Genomic DNA, 17,591 nt, shown 5'->3' with positions numbered 1-17,591 from the left:
TCTACTCACATGTCAAGCAAGTAACTCTAATGGTTGGAATAATGTAAGTAATCCTTTGACCTGAGGCATCTCGTTGTCTTGTGGTTAAGTACTTAATCTTTGATTATGTTAAAGTCATTCCATTCGAGAGTGTCCAAGGCATCGTTGGGGTTAAGCCACTTAGCCATGAAGGCAAGTGAATGCGCAACAAGGAATCTCTAATCTTCGATAAGAGAGGATGAATACTCTAAGATATGATTCGAGAATCTTCGGCCGAAGTATCGAGCGTAATAAAGGAAAGCGTTCCTATACGTCTCAAATGAATCGTATAAGAAGGAATAATCACATTAGGGGTTTGACATTATAAATCCATACCCTAGTAATGTGATTGAGAGTATTGTTTTAGAGAAGGATCGAATTACATTGTAATTCCAACTGAATAGGTTCTCCGAATAACTTCTACATTAGCTTGGGTAGCCATGATATATGATTAGATGTCACTCATGGCTTGTGAGTTCTTCTAGATGATTAAATGTAGTCATTAAAAGGAAGGTGAATTAAAAGTAAGTTTTAAATCACTAAGTGATTGGATAATCAATTGGATTGGTGCCAATCACCTCACTGCCTTGCTAATTAGAACCTAAAAGATTGTTCACCGATACACTCTTGTAGTGAGTAACTAATGGATGAAGGAAATAATTAATTGGATTAATTAAGTGTTTTGATTAATTTAGAAAGTCTAAAGAAATCATAAAAGCGATAAAGATCGTTTTGGGCTTAAAGAAACGTTCGGGTTTAATCGGGCCCATTGGGCCAAAACCCATTGGGCTTTTATTCAAGCATTGGATGACTTGAAATAATTAAAAGCCCAAAGCCCAAATTAAACACAATAGGCCGGCCATATGAGAAGGGAGAGAAAGTAAGTCAATTGTTGATTTGTTTCTTTAAGAAATAAAAGGAACATAATATAATGAAAGTGTGTGTGAGTGTGTTAGGTAATTCATAACATACACAAAAGAAAACAAAATCATTCTCTCTAAAAACTTCAAAGGGCCGGCCACCAAAGGGAATTCTAGCTAATCATCTTATCACCCTTTGGTTAATTCCTTCATCTTTCTCATTACAAAGTGGGTGAGGATCTTTAGAGGTTTTCATATCTTTGGAAACTTGAAGAGGACCTAGGAGCACTCATTCTCAACAAAGTGGAGGAGGCAAGGAGGGAGGCTAGGCTCAAGGAGTTCAAGGAGCAAAGAGCTTGGAGGTGGTCAATCCTTGGTCTTAGATCTAGATCAAGAGGTACAAAACTACTCCTAAACTTTGTTCTTCAATAAATTGTTTTTGATGCATCATATATATAAACCTATGCATCTTGAAGGGGATTTGCATGACTATAGCTTTGATAAAATGTATGACATGCTTCCGTTGCTTTCGTATATAAATTTTGAATTGTATATGCATGCTAGTCACTAGAAATCCCACATAAATCTCATATTTTCCCTTCAGGTTGAACATGCATGGATAAGGGGATTTGGAGGGCTTAATTTGTCTGTGATTTCCATGGAGAGCTAGTTTCCTATATTTATAGAAATATTTCCTTTGTTTTATTAATTGTCACTTAATCATGGTATTTCGAGAAAGCTAACTGAAGTACAAATATGGTTTACAATTGAGTATTATATGATTAGTTTGAAAATTTTCTAATTTATTCAGTTTATAATTGGCCATAAATAAATAGGAGTTTATAATGTGCGTACAAATCACTTTCCAAAAATATAACATATGCATAAGATTCTTGTAGCGCCTTTGGTTGCTAGAGTTCAAACTTCTCCAGTCGTCATATGTATTTGTCCAATGTTCAATCCGGGTTAAGCAATTATATTTGCATTCAAATTTAAATTCGTTGGTTTTGTCCAGTCAACTCTCATATCTTTTCCCACCACAACACTAACACTTGCAAATAGCAACATATATAGCAAAAATCAACAACAATGTTAGTTAGGTGATAATGTTTTAGCTCAACTTTCTGTATGTAAGCTAAAGAAGTTTCTAAGCCACACACGATCGATAATATATAATGTTACATGTTTCCTCCTTAAAATCATTTTTTCAGCATTTTTATTTAATATAAGAACACAATATTTGTATTAAGTTCATAGTTTTTATATGCATCAAATGAATGTCTATCTCATATACTATGACTACATTCTGGTAGATAATTTCCTTAATTTTTCCTATTAACAGCATGGAAAGGATCCTAGAAATACTCATATGCTAAGAGCACTAGTAGAAACAAGGTTAGTAACACAATATTTTTCAAAGCACATTTACTAGTTAAAGTATTGTTGGAACTACCTGGTGTATAGAGAAAAAGAAAATCAACAAGATAGTTATCTCCCTTGATTTTACAATTTCAATTTCGTAAATGAATCACATGAAGGATCTACATATTATTAATTGAGTTTACATCATGTTTAAGAGCAAGGGAAGGATTGCAATCGAAAAAAGACAAAGAATTAATATCAATTCAAACCTGGTAGACGATTTTGAAGAGAGAGATAGAAGATGGAGGTAGCTGCTGCAAACTGGATTTGCAGTTTCTGCTTCCCGAACTAATAATGAAAAGAAATAAAAAAAAGTCGTTGACTTTGCGCGACGTAGGTCCTCATGCGTCGCGCAAAACAGCTTTGCGCGACGAAGGTGAGCATACGTCGTGCAAAACAGCTTTGCGCGACGCCAGTCTTCGTCACTCAAAGATGTTTTGCGTGACGCATAAGAGCCTACGTTGCGCAAAGTTGTTTTGCGCGACGCAAGAGGACCTACGTCGCGCAAAGTCAACGAAAAACGCGGTAAACCTTCTTGGTTTGGCGCCAAAAGTTTGGCGACGAATGACGGCGTCGCGCAAAGCAGTTTTGCGCGACGTATGTTCACCCATGTCGCGCAAAGGTGTTTTGCGCGACGCCGTCATTCGTCGCCCAAAGTACCGTCGCGCAAAGTATGTTTGCGCGACGTTTTATGTTATATGTCGCGCAAACGGACTTTGCACTACAAAATTGTCTTCGTCGCGCAAGATGCCGTCGCGCAAACATGTTTTTCTACTAGTGCAGATAAGTAAATCGCATTCATGTTTTATAAAACAATAACTAGATGTTATCAATTTATATAAAACATATGATCATGACTTCGAATTCACCTCTAGCTAAAAAGAAACTTAGTTACAATTGTTCATCATAACTGAAAAGCAATCCAAAATAAACATTGAAACTTAAAACAAATAGAGAAAGAACTCTAAAAATTCCAGCAACTTCAATGGATGAATGGTAGACACGGCACACCTCTAAAACATTGTAGGACACTTCATATATAAATATAGGGCACGGCTTAATCCAAGGAGGAAAGGGTTAGGCGATTTGAATAATTTTAGGACTCTAAGAAACAGGTGGAGTGTTGGAATGTGATTAGGATTTTTCCTTGCAGCTGGAGATAAGATATGATAAGATAATGTTTCTCTCCAACTAGGATTCCTCTTTCATGTGTAATTCCTTGCCTTCCAAGCCTCAACTCTAATTTCTCTAGATTTTAGCACATGTTTAACACCTTTTAAACACCAAAAACATCAAGCTCATATGCTATCCAATCCAATTCCAAAACTTCTCCAAATTGCTCCATTTGACTATTCATTGTCATCTTTACCAACTGGACCTACAATAATACGAAAATAACTTAAATTACTATAATAAATGGAAATTAACTAAGTAAATGCAAAGAAATAAGATAAAAAAGTCGCATAAATATACTCATATCAAATTCCCCCACACTTAGCTTTTGCTAGTCCCCAAGCAAAACAAAGAAAACAAAACAAAACATAAACCTTCCAACAAATGCCTCAGGGATTTCTAATGAAACATGACATGTTAAAAATCAGTACTTATATAGATTTTAGCCATCCCTACTCTTACGCTTATACTTAACTGCAGTAACCACTCACTAGCTTGCATTTAATCAATTAAAACAACATTTGAAAGTAGTACAATGCTTTAGAGAATTCACTCAATTCCTCACTGGATATACTCTCCATTTTCACACAGATTTTTTGACCACACTCCCTATACTAAGTATACGTGAGAAGATTGATGTAAACATGTAGGCCAGCACTCACATATGTTATAACAAAGAAGGCACTTTCGGGAATTTTTAATACAAACAGGTATATGATCTCATAAATAGAATGCCACTACTTAGAAGCGAGAACCAGGGATTCCATATGCTCATACCAATTTCAGACTCCACATATTGAATCACATAACAATCAAGATAAAAGTCTAAGGGTTGTAACAAGGCTAAGGCATTGGCTAACTAAGAAAGGTTAAGAATAAATAAAGGTTCTTAAAGTGCTAAGAAGCAAAGTAATGAAATCAACACTTAGAATTCAACTTTTGATTGCAACACCCAACTATAAACACAAAGGGGAGATTCATACAACTTTAGCGTCAGATACACATTTTGGACCCTTATTCAACAACCAAAACTTATGAACTCATTCTCACTTCTTTTCAACCTTTTTTTTTTCTTTTTCGACACATTTTTTTCTTCCTTTTCTCTGTTTTGTTTCCTTTTTTTTTTTCAACGTTTTTCTTCTTCTTTCTTTGAAACATAAAACATAAACACTACTTCACTGGATTCAAAAGAACAAATCTTTCCCCCACACTTGTTTTCCTGCAAATCGTAGATCAAAAGGAATTCCCAATGAGTCATGTTTCACTATTCTTTAAGAACAAGGGTATGGATATTCCTATACTAAGCTAGGTAGGGATAATGCATGCTAACGAGGAAAATAGGCTAAATAAGGCTCAAATGGGGTTAAACCTACAATTCAAATGCAAGGAATAAGGCTTTTTGGCTCTAGTGGTAACTAAACACCTTCATCTTGTTATGTGTTATGCAATCAATTTTATGCTTTGGACGAAACTAGCATGAGTTCTACTATTTGGAGCTAAAATGATGAAAAAGCATTCTATGTAGCAACCAAGCAAAGAAATAATGAGATCATGCAATGACTTTAGAAAACAAGAATATCAGATTAAAAACTCTCCAAACAAAGAATAAGCTCAAGTCTCATAGGGTTGTAGTGTTAGTTTGAGTTTCTTCCTTCAAGCATATTACAAAAAACTGATTTTTTTTTCTTTGTGATTACATGTGAATTCGTAAATGACAACTACAAATAAGTATTTAACCAAAGAGCAGTTCAAACTTCCACCCAAGTTTGTAACTTTCTTTAACAGTCATGCAATTAAAAACCAAATCCTTATCATTGTGTTGGAAGGTAACGACTCTTTTTTTGTTTTTTCTCAAGCTTTTTCGATTTTTTTTTCAAATTCTTTTTATGACACTCAATAAAACACTTTAAAACAGTTAATAACAACATTAGTAGTGATAGGTGGTGAAATTTGAAGAGGAATCATGAAAAGCATTTGTTACCCCTTCCCTTCCCCCCTCCCCCCCCCCCCCCCCCACACACACACATAAACCAAACATTGTCCTCAATGTTTCAAAAATAAACTTAAACAGGAAAGCAATAAAAATAACTAGCAAATGAGAAAATCATGGCAAAGTAAAAACAATAAAGAGAAGGGTAAAAGAGAGCAAATCTGGTTGTATGAGCCGGAAATTTCATTGTCTCTTTATTTGAACACATGGGTTGCCTCCGAAGAAGCGCTTGCTTTATCTTTTTCTAGTCAAACGATACTCCATTTAATCTTCACTATGGCCTGTAGCATGGAGGGGTACATCCTTCACGACATGCTCCTCAAAACACTCATATTAGGGCTTCAATTGGTGTCCATTCACTTTGAATTTGTTTCCAGTCTTTAAAATTTGAATTTGGGTTGCACCATGAGGAAAAATATTAGTGACAACAAAATGACCAATCCATTTAGAATGCAACTTACCTAAAAACAATCGAAGGTGATAGTTGAAGAGTAACATTTTTTGCCCTACAAAAAATGTCTTATTACGGATCATCTTGTCATGGAAAGCCTTTGTTTTCTCCTTGTAAATCCGAGCATTCTCATAAGCCTCATTCTAAATTTCCTCAAGTTCATTTAATTGTAACTTCCTATGAAGGCCAGCAACACCAATGTCCATGTTGAAAGTCTTGACTGCCCAATGTGCACGATGCTCCAACTTAACTGGAAGATGACATGATTTCCCATAAATGAGCCAAAAAGGAGACATTCCAATTGGTGTTTTGTAGGCAATACGATATGCCCACAATGCATCATTCAAACGCAAGCTCCAATCCTTTCGAGTTGGTCCAACTGTCTTCTCCAAGATTTGCTTGATTTGCCGGTTAGAAACTTTGTCTTGTCTACGTGTTTTGAGGATGATAAGGTGTCGAAACCTTATGCATGACATTGTACTTTTTGAGCATCGCCTCTATGGTCCGATTGCAAAAGTGAGAACCCCCATCATTTATAAGTATTTGCGTCATTCCAAACCTTGCAAATATGTTAGTTTTGACAAAATCTGCAACCACTTTGGAATCATTAGTACAAGTGGCTTTTGCTTCCACCCATTTCGAAACATAATCTACAACACCTAAAATATAAATGAAACCATGAGAAAAAGGAAAATATTGCCTGTTCTTTGACAACGATCATACGTCATGCAAAAATTCTAGCGTCCTTAAATATAGTAAGCCAATACAATCCACATTCTAGAACTTTAAGTGTTGTTCTTTGAGTACCAAAATGACCTTTACAAGCATTCGTGTGACAGAAAGTTAAAATTGAATTGAATTCAGAATCATGCACACACCTACGAATAATTTGATCAGGGCAATATTTCCACAAATAAGGGTCATCCCACACATAAAAACGTGCTTATTTTTAAGTTTATCACGTTGGTGCTTGTTTATCATGTTGGAACTTGTTTAGACACTATAATTTACAATATCAGCATACCATGGCTCACTTACCGTAATGGTCAATAGTTGTTCATCTATAAATGCCTCTGGATGGATAATGGGTCTTCTTCATGTATCAAACGACTCAAATGGTCAGCTACTACATTCTCGCTTCCTTTTTTGTCTCGAATTTCCATGTCAAACTCTTGGAGAATAAGCATCCAATGAATAAGCCTTGGCTTGGCTTCTTTCTTCGTAAGTAAGTACTTCAATGTTGCGTGGTCAGAGTAAATTATAACTTTAGTTCCAAGTAAATAAGGACAAAACTTATCTAAAGCAAACACACCAGCAAGAAGTTCTTTTTCAATAATGGAGTAATTCAATTGAGCATTATTCAAGGTCCGAGAAGTGTAATGGATGACATGAGGCTTCTTGTCCTTTTTTGTCCCAAAACAGCCCCTAAAGCATAATCTGAAGCATCGCACATAATCTCGAATGGAAGACTCCAATCTGGTAGGATAATGACAGGGGTTGAAGTTAACGTCTCTTTGAGGTGATTGAATGCCATCTCACATTCCTCATCAAACACAAACGGCACATCCTTTTGTAAAAGTTGGCACAAGGATGTTGAAATCTTTGATAAATCGTCTATAGAATCCTGCATGTCCAAGAAAAGAACGAACCTCTCTCACTGAAGTAGGAGAGGGTAAGTAGCGTACAAGATCTATTTTAGATTTGTCAACTTTGATTCCCTTTCTTGAAACTATATGACCTAAAACGATGCCTTGTTTTACCATAAAGTGACACTTTTTCCAGTTTAAAACAAGGTTAGTTTTGATGCAATGTTTCAATATCAAAGTGAAATTAGTTAGACAATCATCAAAAGAATCACCAAAGACATTAAAATCACCCATGAAAACTTGAATAATATTCGTGACAAATAAGATACTTACCATGCATCTTTGAAATGTGGCTAGTGTATTACATAAACCAAATGCCATTCGACGATAAGCAAAAGTGGAGAATGGACAAGCAAACGTAGTATTTTCTTGATCATCTGGAGCTATAACAATCTAATTATATCCCGAATAACCATCAAGAAAGAAATGAAAAGAATGACCAACTAACCTTTCAAGCATTTGATCAATGAATGGTTGAGGAAAGTGGTCTTTCCTTGTGGTGGCATTGAACTTCCTATAGTCAATGCAAACTCTCCAACCTATTTGGATACAAGTGGGCACAAGTTTATTCTCTACATTCTTTACCACAGTGACTCTAGATTTCTTTGGTACTACTTGAACCGGTGAAACCCAACGACTATCTGAAATTGGATAAATGACTCCACAATCAAGAAGCTTAATGATCTCATTTTTCACAACTTCCATCATTGGAGGGTTGAGTCGGCGTTAAGCCTCTCGAGTTGGTTTAACCCCCTCTTCTAGAAGTATGCGATGCATGTAGGTTGTAGGACTTATTCCCCTAATGTCAGCCAAAGTCCATCCAATGGCTATTTTATACTCTTTCAACACCTTAACCAGTTTCTCCTCCTCTAATGCCATGAGTGATGAAGAGACTATGACTGGCAAAGTCTTTGTCTCCTAAAAAAACATACTTCAAATGATTCAATAATGGTTTAGGCTCAAGAAGGGGTGCCTAAATCACTAATGGTAGCAACTTGCTAGTAGAGACGAAAATTGGAATTGGAAGATGAGGCTTACCAATATGTTGTGGCAAAGACTCAAGGGTAGCCACAATATCAAAAATTTCTACATGACTAGTCTCAGCCATATTGGTTTTTAGTCCAATTCCTTCGACAATGGTTGTCTCAAGTAATATTGGCAATGGTGTAGAGTGAGCTAAATCCTCCATCTCAAGCACATAAAAATCTGCTGGAAAGATCAAGTGGTTAACTTGCACCAAAACATCTTCCAAAACTCATTTCGGGTTTGCATTAGATCGATCAACTAATTGAATAATAACACCATCGCTTTTAAGCTCTCCTAGATTCATAGATGCATAAATGGCATAGAGGATGACATTAATAGAAGTGCCTAAATCTAACATAGCACATTCAAACTTAGTATTACCAATAACACAAAGGATAATGAAACTACCTGGATCTTCGCATTTAGGTGGGAGCTTTCTTTGCAAAACTACAGAGACATTCTTATTTACCTATACCACTTCCTTTTTCAAGATCCATTTTCGACAAAGCTCTTTAAAAAAATTAGCATACTTTGGAACTTGCTTTATTGCATCGAGAAGCGGGATATTAACTTGTACCTTTCTAAAGGTTTCTAAGATGTCTTTTTCACTCTTTTCTTTCTTAAATTGCATAAACCTGTGAGGAAAAGGTAAATTTGGTGGAGTGGTGTTAGAAAGAATAGAATTTGGACCAACCTTACCTGAATTAGGTGGCATAAGGGCTTTAGAAGGCTGCAACAAAGTTTGTTCCTTCCTTGTCATAGCCTCGTCTTCCTCCTCTTCTTCGAGCAGTAGCTGCTCATCCTCTTTTTGACTTTGTTTGGATGTTTTTGGTTTAGTTCCAACCTCCTAACCACTTCTCAAAGTGATAGTTTTAGTAGTTTCAAAACCTCCATTTGGATTGACAGTGGTTGAACTAGGAAGTTTGCCTTGTTCTCTACATTGTCCCACGAATTCTGCTTTCTGTCGAATTTGATTATTCACGTCTCCCATTTCTTTAGATTGGTTTTTGTAAACCCTAAGTCAAAGAAGTTAGTGTTTGAAGAATTTTATCATAATCCATTGACAAACATCAATTTGGTTGGGAAGGTTATGGGGGAGGTTGTGATGGTGTAAATGGCATTTGGTAGAGCCCTGGAGGTGGCTGTCTATATCCGCCTTGTTGTTGAGTTTGTTGAGGTTCACTCCGCTTCATATTTGGATGATCTCTTCAGCCCAGATTGTAGGTGTTGGAAAACGGGTCACCCGTTGGTTAATTTTGGCCTTGGTGACCCATGGCATTGCCACTTTCCCATCCCCCATTCTCTTTAATTGAGGATATTGATTAGTAAGATGTCCTTGCATAGAGCACACCCCATATGTAGCTACACTTTGCACTTTCTACAACCTATGATATAAAAGTAGAGAGATTAGCCATTTGAGATTAAAGTTCTGAAATAGCACTTACCTCATTGACTTGAGTTGGGTGTGCATGTTCTCCTTCTCCAACTCCTTCATATTGTTGTGCATTCAAGGCACGATTCGCAAAAATTTTCGTAGCAACTGGGATTTTGTCAACTAAAGCACCTCCAGCTGCAGCATCAACCATTTGTCTCTCAAGTGGAAGTAGTCCTTCATAGAAATATATTAAAATCTCCTCTTTCATTTGATGTTGTGGACAAGATGCAACTTAAGTCTTGAAACGCTCATAATACGATGGAAATGATTCTCCTGGGCCTTGTTGAATTCCACTAATTCTCTTCCTCAAAAGAATGACTCTAAAAGATGGGAACAATTTCTCTAAGAATGCTTTCTTCATGCTTTCCCAAGAAGTGACAGTTCCAGGTGCTAATTCAAAGAGCCAATCTTTAGCCTTTTCCAAAAAAGAGAATGGAAAGTCTTTCATCTTTAAAATATTCCCATCCACATTAATTGGTGTCATGCTCGAGCACTCTACTTCAAATTCCTTGAGATGCTTGTTCAGATCTTCCATGGATAGCCCATAGTATTTGGGAATGTGATGCAGCAAACTCATCAGTTTTTCCTTGAATTGTTGTAGGGTATTAAATGCAAAGAGGAACAACATTGTCCAATCCTAAGGCTAAAAGTTACTTGATTGTTCAATTTTTAACCGCCATGTCTTTTTCCTCTTCCAGTTCCATTTCAGTTTCAACTTCAAATTCGGATTCAGAACTAGAACTAGGTGAATTGAATTATGGCTGCTTCCCCTTCTTTCTCAAAATTCGTTCAAAATCGTCGTCAAATTCTAATATATTCTCACAAACATGTTGAGAACTTTGAGACATAAACTAGTACCTAAAACAAAAGAAAACAAAACAAAATTAGAAACAAAAGAAAAGACACAAACAGCAACAAAGGGGAAGATTAGAAATTTTGCTAATCCCTAGCAACAGCGCCAAAATTTGATGTGGTAGAACACAAATTAAACCCTATAAATTATGTAATCGTAGTATGAGTAAGTAGGGATCATTCTATTTTGGGGATTAGAAGGGATACTAACCAACACAAATTAAACTTAACAAACTGAAAACTAAGTTAAACTAACAACAAAACAATGACTGGGGGGATTTTGGACGAATTTAATTAAAACAAAAGTAAATGGCAACAAATAAATTAAGTTGTGAATGAAATATGGATGAAAGGATAGCTAAAGGATTATTCTCCACATATTAATCATATGCATACAAATCGATTTCTAGTTATTCTTCCTATAAACCAAGAATGACAATGCCCCAGATTAATTGTGTACATCACTAATTAACTCTCAGATTTTCCTAAGTTCATTGAATTGGACTCAACAATGCAACCAAATTATTCTTCTCAAGCTCCCTAACTATGAAAAGCATGATCGAGATACATCTCGAAGATCATTAAATTATGTGAAAATCATAAGCATTGGCAAGGCAATCGTAACTATGAACAACATGATACTCCTGCCAAGAATTACCTAACTCAATCATGACTAGTGACTTTTACTACTTACAAATATAAGTTCATAACGATTGGGTGAAATTTCCTTATATTCTAGTATCAAATCCCTACATGCAGACTAAGTATGCATCCTTAATAAACATACAAGAATAAGTTTTCTATAAAGCAGATAAGTAAATCACATTCATGTTTTATGAAACAATAATTGGATATAATCAATTTATATAAAACATATCATCATGGCTTCGAATTCACCTCTAGCTAAAAAGAGACTTAGTTACACATGTTCATCATAACTGAAAAAGCAATCTAAAATAAACATTGAAACTTAAAACAAAGAGAGAAAGAACTCTGAAAATTCCAGCAACTTCAATGGATGAATGGTATGCGCGGCACACATCTAAAACGTTACAGGACACTTCATATATAGGGCACGGCTGAATCCAAGGAGGAAAGGGATTAGGCGTTTTAAATTATTTTAGGACTCTAAGAAATAGGTGGAGATTGTTGGAATGTGATTAGGATTCTTCCTTGCAGCTGGAGATAAGATAGGATAAGATAGTGTTTCTCTCCAACTAGGATTCCTCTTTCTTGTCCATCTTCCAAGCCTCAACTTTAATTTCTCCATATTTTAGCACATGTTTAACACCTTTTAAACACCAAAAACGTCCAACCCATATGCTATCCACGCATGCTATCCACGCATACTATCCAATCAAAGTCCAAAACTACTCCAAATTGCTCCATTTGACTATTTATTGTCGTCTATACCAAATGGACCTACAATAATATGAAAATAACTTAAATTACTATCATAAATGGAAATTAATTAAGTAAATGCAAAAAAATAAGATAACAAAATCTCATAAATATACTCCTATCAGTTATAATTCCCCAATCCATTCCAATCCGCCTTGTTTTTTTTATTTTTTTATTTTATTTTAACAAACAATATTATCTATATTAAGGAGGAAGGGGCTTCCAAATTAATTAACATGCCGTTAGATTAAAGCTTTTATAAAAGTACATCACGTATGTTAATTTTGGTCGGTCTTGACATACAAATGTCGCGCTTAGTAAATAGGGTTGTGATTATGCTTAATTAGCAAGAAGTTGCGATTAGAGCTTAGATTCTTATAACTAATTTGATTTAATTTCAGCATTGGAGGGAAATTAAATGAGTTTGAGAGGAAATTATGAGGTGGGGTTGCTTTTATGTAGCTCTAGGTATGTAAGCATATGAAAATGTTTTTACGCTTCCTCTGGATCGGAGAAAGGATACCGAAAGAAAGTGGGAAAGGTTAAAAGGTTAAAAGGGAAAGATAGAATAGAAAGAAAAGAAAGAAAAGAAAGAAAGCAAGAAAGGTGATTCCTTTTGTTCTACATGTTCGGTTCATCGGTTGAGTAACCAAAAAGAAGGATCTGCTTTCCTTGCCAATTTCCTTTACCTCTTTCTGGAACCCAACCCAATGGATTTGAATAATATTGTAACGTTGGTGCCAATTGTTTTGAGTACTTGGGAGTAGTAGGAGCCTACACTTTTTACTTTTGCACATTATATATGGATGTTGATGGTCCTCCAGTGCAAGGAAGAGGGCCAAGTGCTGGCCTAGTGTTTGGTTGTAATCTGTGATATATTTTTTAGGGTAAAGTGTCGATTTAGTCTTTCAACTATCATCTCAGTAAAAATTAGATCTCTGAATTATTTTTTCAGTAAGATAAGTCCCTAAATTCATTAAAAATTGCTAATTTCATCCCTACTATTATATTCAAAGCTATTTTATCCAATTTTTCGTCAACTTACATAACTTGACACATTTTAGAATAATACCGTCATTTTCTCACCTACAAACCCTTAACACTTCATATAGGTTGTAAACCTAACGTCTAATTTACCCACCAAAGTTAACTCTACACACATTTCTTTATGGAAAATTACCAATCTACCCTTCAATGTGTATCACATGCAAGTAACGTGACTTAAATCGACGAAAAATTAATATAGTAGCTTCAAATCTAATATTAGGGATGTAATTGACAAATTTTTATAATCCAAGGACTAATTTTTCTGAAGAAAAAAAAATAGTTTAAGGATTTAAATTTCGCTTAGATGATAATTTAGAGACTAAATTAACAGTTGCACCCTATTTTTTAATACCATGTTCATTTATTGTTTTTCACATAAGGATACGGGAAAGAGGTTCGAACTCAACTCCGTCTTGGATACATGTGGGAAAGGTCGAGATTGAACTCGGGTTTGGGTGTAAGGATAAAATCTCGTTTTCATTGGAGCTACACAGTATAAACCCTAACAACGGGCAACAGCAGAGCCCTAACTTTAAATAGGAGAATATCCAACACCTTCGAATACATGATATGCCAACCAGCTCGCACTAACTAACTAGTTTAGTTTGGGGGTGCAAATACAGCTGTGAACAAGCAAAGCCAGAAGAAACAGTAAACATCATGCAGCCGCTGGACACCAAAACCAAAACAAAATAAAGCTTCCATGAAAGCTACCTCATAGCAACCCAACTAGTTTCACCAAATACCCAAAACTGCTTTCCTTCTACCTTTTCAAGTGCCTTGTTTAGGTTACTTAAAATAAACCACATATTATACTAGAGAAGTGATTTTTTTTAAGATTTTAGAGTCGGATTTGCGGTTCAGTACTACTAACAATCTAGACAACCTGAAAGACATTGGATTTTATGTCAAAAGGCTTCAATGCTATTTGTAATGCAAATATTCAATTATACGTAGTAATATATCATATCAAGTTTCCAACGTGGGATTGCATTTTTCAACAATTTTCACTCCCCCTTTTGTCCTCCTGCACTCTTTTGCTTTTTTTCTGTTCCTTGTCCCAGTGTTGATTAACAGGGACGGTAGCGTAAAGGAATATATAATGTGAAAAATAACTGTCGTTGGGCTGCCATTGTTTGAGCAATGGCAGAACGGGTTGAAGTACTCTAAGAAGCGTAGAAATCCTTTCTTGTAAAATTGCTCTGACTATTTCAGCTAGCTACGCTACTCCACTTGGCCCATTATGTATATAAAATCTCAAACGTCCTCAGTTGTCCTACTTGATTTTGGTTGGTTTTGGACTGTGCTCGTAATCTAAAGCCCACCAACTCATTTTAAAAACCACATTAACTTCAATTAATTTTGGTTGGTTTTGGCTTTGTGTGTTGTGTTCTAACTTTAAGCAGACCAACTAAAATGATAACCACATTGTATATTTGACCAAAAAAACCACATTGTATTGATAAAAGACCTCCTTTTTTTGTTTAATTTTTATATGAGCAATACTAGAGGTGAGCAAAATTTAACATACGTGGCTCGGAGACTAAGGAAATGTTCTTAACCATTTGAACTATAAGACCATTTTTGAGTACGAAAGATGGCAGCACGAAATCAAAACCCCCCTCTAATTCCTCATAATTCCCATACAAAAGGAAAACAAAAACAAAAAAATACAACATTGAAAAAAAGAAGAGGGGAGACTTGGAAGCTAGCTAGCTAGGAGACTAGTTAACTGATCACGAGAAGATGCTTGCAAGTTATGGTACTACATGATAGAGCAGGCATTAGGGTTGTCATCACTGAACATGGTGGTGTAAGGGTCTTCATATTTTGTGGCAGTCCCAGTGGAGGAGGGATTGTTGTCCACATTTCTGACATAACCAGGAGGTGCCTTCTTGTCATAAGCCTGAGCAATGTAGGGCTGGGCCACTAAGTTGTAGGGCACATAAGGCCATATCTCTGCCCTCTTCCCTGTTGACTTTGCCTTCTTCAGCACTTTGTTTGGTTCAACATACCCAGTCACACTCACCTTCTGTTGCTTCCTGTTTATCTCCACAGATTTAACTCCTGCTCAACATTCAACATACAGCATTTTTTATCAGCTCAAAGTTTGCAACTTTCGACTTACCCCAAAGTTGGATGACATTTGTAATTTGTGACATAAACTAGGAAAACAGAAATGCAGAAAAAGAACATACCAGTTAAGGAAGAGAGAGCATTCTTGACCTTAAGCTCACAGCCATCACAGTCCATCCTGATTTTGAGCTCCACTGTCTGTAATTGCTTCTTCTTTTTGTGTTTGTGGCCACTGTTGTTCACCAGATCAGACAAGTACTCCAATGTTCCTCCGACTCCCATTTTTTGCAGCTTTTTTAAAGGTCAAAAGTTCTCAGTTGATGCCTTTCAACAAACCCTTGATGAGCAATTTATATGGAGAGTTTAGGTCCCTTGAGAAACTGCAAGGAAGGAAGGAGCTTCCCTTCCTTGCTGTTGCTACTGCTGAACAATTTTATTAAATGGATTCTTTCCTTGCCGTACAGCACTCAAAGTCTCTCTTTTACTTCCTATGACAGCTTTCTTTCACGCAGCCCCTACTTCCTTCTTATACAGCCTTTTCTTTTTTCTTTCTTAAAAACAAAAAACAAAAAAAGAAACAAAAACCAAAACAAAACAAATAAAAAAATTATTCAAATTCAAACAGAGGAAAGTCGCGGGTCACCCCAAACAGCAGGAAACAATAATTTTCTGTTTCTGGAGGTTGAATTGATTGAATTAAAAATTTGATGTGCAGGTTCTTCACATCTTCATTCTTGAATAGAGAATTCATTATTCTTTATGTGGAAGAAATGACATATGCATGCACAAGTTGAAGACATTTTCCTCTTTATAAAGCACCTTTCAGGTGGTAATAACAGGTAAAACAACATCATAAATTTACTATTAAGACAAGGGACTCAATGTATCTTAGATTTGATAGAATCACAATGGGAAACTACGGCGGGGGCAATGAATCCTCCTCTTGGCACCGGTGCCTCTCCAAATAATGTCGAAATTACGTGTTGTTATATATATATATAGATTGCAGAGGTTAGTTGAAGCAAGGTTCTCTTCTATCGTGATTCAGTCTGATTCTCAAAGCTTATTCAAAAATTTGCTATCAGAGGAGAGTTGGATGTAGATGGGTTGCCAATTGCAAATTCAGTTGAGTTCGTTTGAGTGTAATCATATTCCTATACCATGTAATTATGTAGCTCACCGGTTAGCAAAAACATGCTCTTTCATGTCAAAATTGTTTTGTTTGGTGTAGCTCAAAAATTTACTAAATGGATGTTTTTTTTTTCCGTTATCTCCTCATTCATGACTTTTCAATTTCACGTAAATATATCATAAGTTTAAGTTAAAGTTTTGTATATGATGAAGAAATAGTAACAGTGTAAATCTAAAATTGAAAATATATTGGACCGTATCGTAAATATCTCGAGACACAGGGATTTGTGTGCAAAAAAAGGTCTGAATTAAAGCCACACTTCCTAAGTAAATTCTTGAAAGCAATGTTGGTTCAAAGCATATGATAGAATATTAAATTGTTAATAACAAATTTAACAATTTAATAATTTGATATGAAAGTGAAAGCAGCTTCCACGTTCGGAGAGAACAACACCAAACGCCAATTAAAGTAAAAATATAGGCGTCTGTGGAGACACGTGGCGAGAATCAAATGGTGGAGAGGGTGTGAGTGGCCCCACCGGGAGCTGGCCGCTGCCTCTAAATGTGGAGAGGGTATTCGCTTAGGCGTTTTTTTTCTTCAAGATTCGTTTAGTCGTTTGATTGGGTTTTGTTTGGGGTTTTAATTGGTCAAACAGTAGGGCACCAGAAGGAGAGAGATATAGATGAATCCGGAGCAAATAATGCCATGACATGAAGAGAAAAAATTATACATATATTTCTATTAAGGTAGAGACTGTAATTGTCATATGAATTAAAATATTAAATAATTTGTCGTACTAACATTTCGAAATCATTAATTTGTCATCTTACTTTAACTTTATAAAGTTTTCCTTCTAAAATAAGTCATGTGCAAATAACTTGTATTCAAAGTTATTTTGGACATTTCATAAAGAATATCATCTAGCTTTATCATAAATTGAAAGGCTCCCCACTAATTTTGTCATCTTCGCTTTGGGACACACAAAAGAGAATGCAGGTCATTACCTTTTACCGAACGACAAATCCTCAGATCCTCTTATTCCAGATCAACCTCCTTTTTATA

At 35.8% G+C, this 17,591-nt stretch overlaps 1 protein-coding gene across 1 annotated transcript; it reads right to left on the bottom strand.

Moving 5' to 3' along the window:
• Positions 1 to 14,756: 14,756 nt before the first annotated feature.
• LOC103959270 (heavy metal-associated isoprenylated plant protein 23) lies at positions 14,757 to 16,324 on the bottom strand. The gene is made up of 2 exons (XM_009371623.3): positions 15,520 to 16,324; positions 14,757 to 15,388 (listed from the first exon to the last, which is right to left on the bottom strand). Exons 1-2 carry the CDS (start codon positions 15,677 to 15,679, stop codon positions 15,087 to 15,089), a joined length of 462 nt encoding a protein of 153 aa, XP_009369898.1. The 5' UTR covers positions 15,680 to 16,324; the 3' UTR covers positions 14,757 to 15,086.
• Between the last annotated feature and the right edge of the window lie 1,267 nt (positions 16,325 to 17,591).

The sequence above is a fragment of a genome, unplaced genomic scaffold (assembly GCF_019419815.1).
Source record: "Pyrus x bretschneideri cultivar Hongxiangsu unplaced genomic scaffold, Pyrus_bretschneideri_v1 Contig18, whole genome shotgun sequence".
NCBI lineage: Eukaryota > Viridiplantae > Streptophyta > Magnoliopsida > Rosales > Rosaceae > Pyrus > Pyrus x bretschneideri.
Note: the sequence above shows the minus strand (reverse complement) of the source record. Positions and strands in the feature narration are given on the sequence as shown.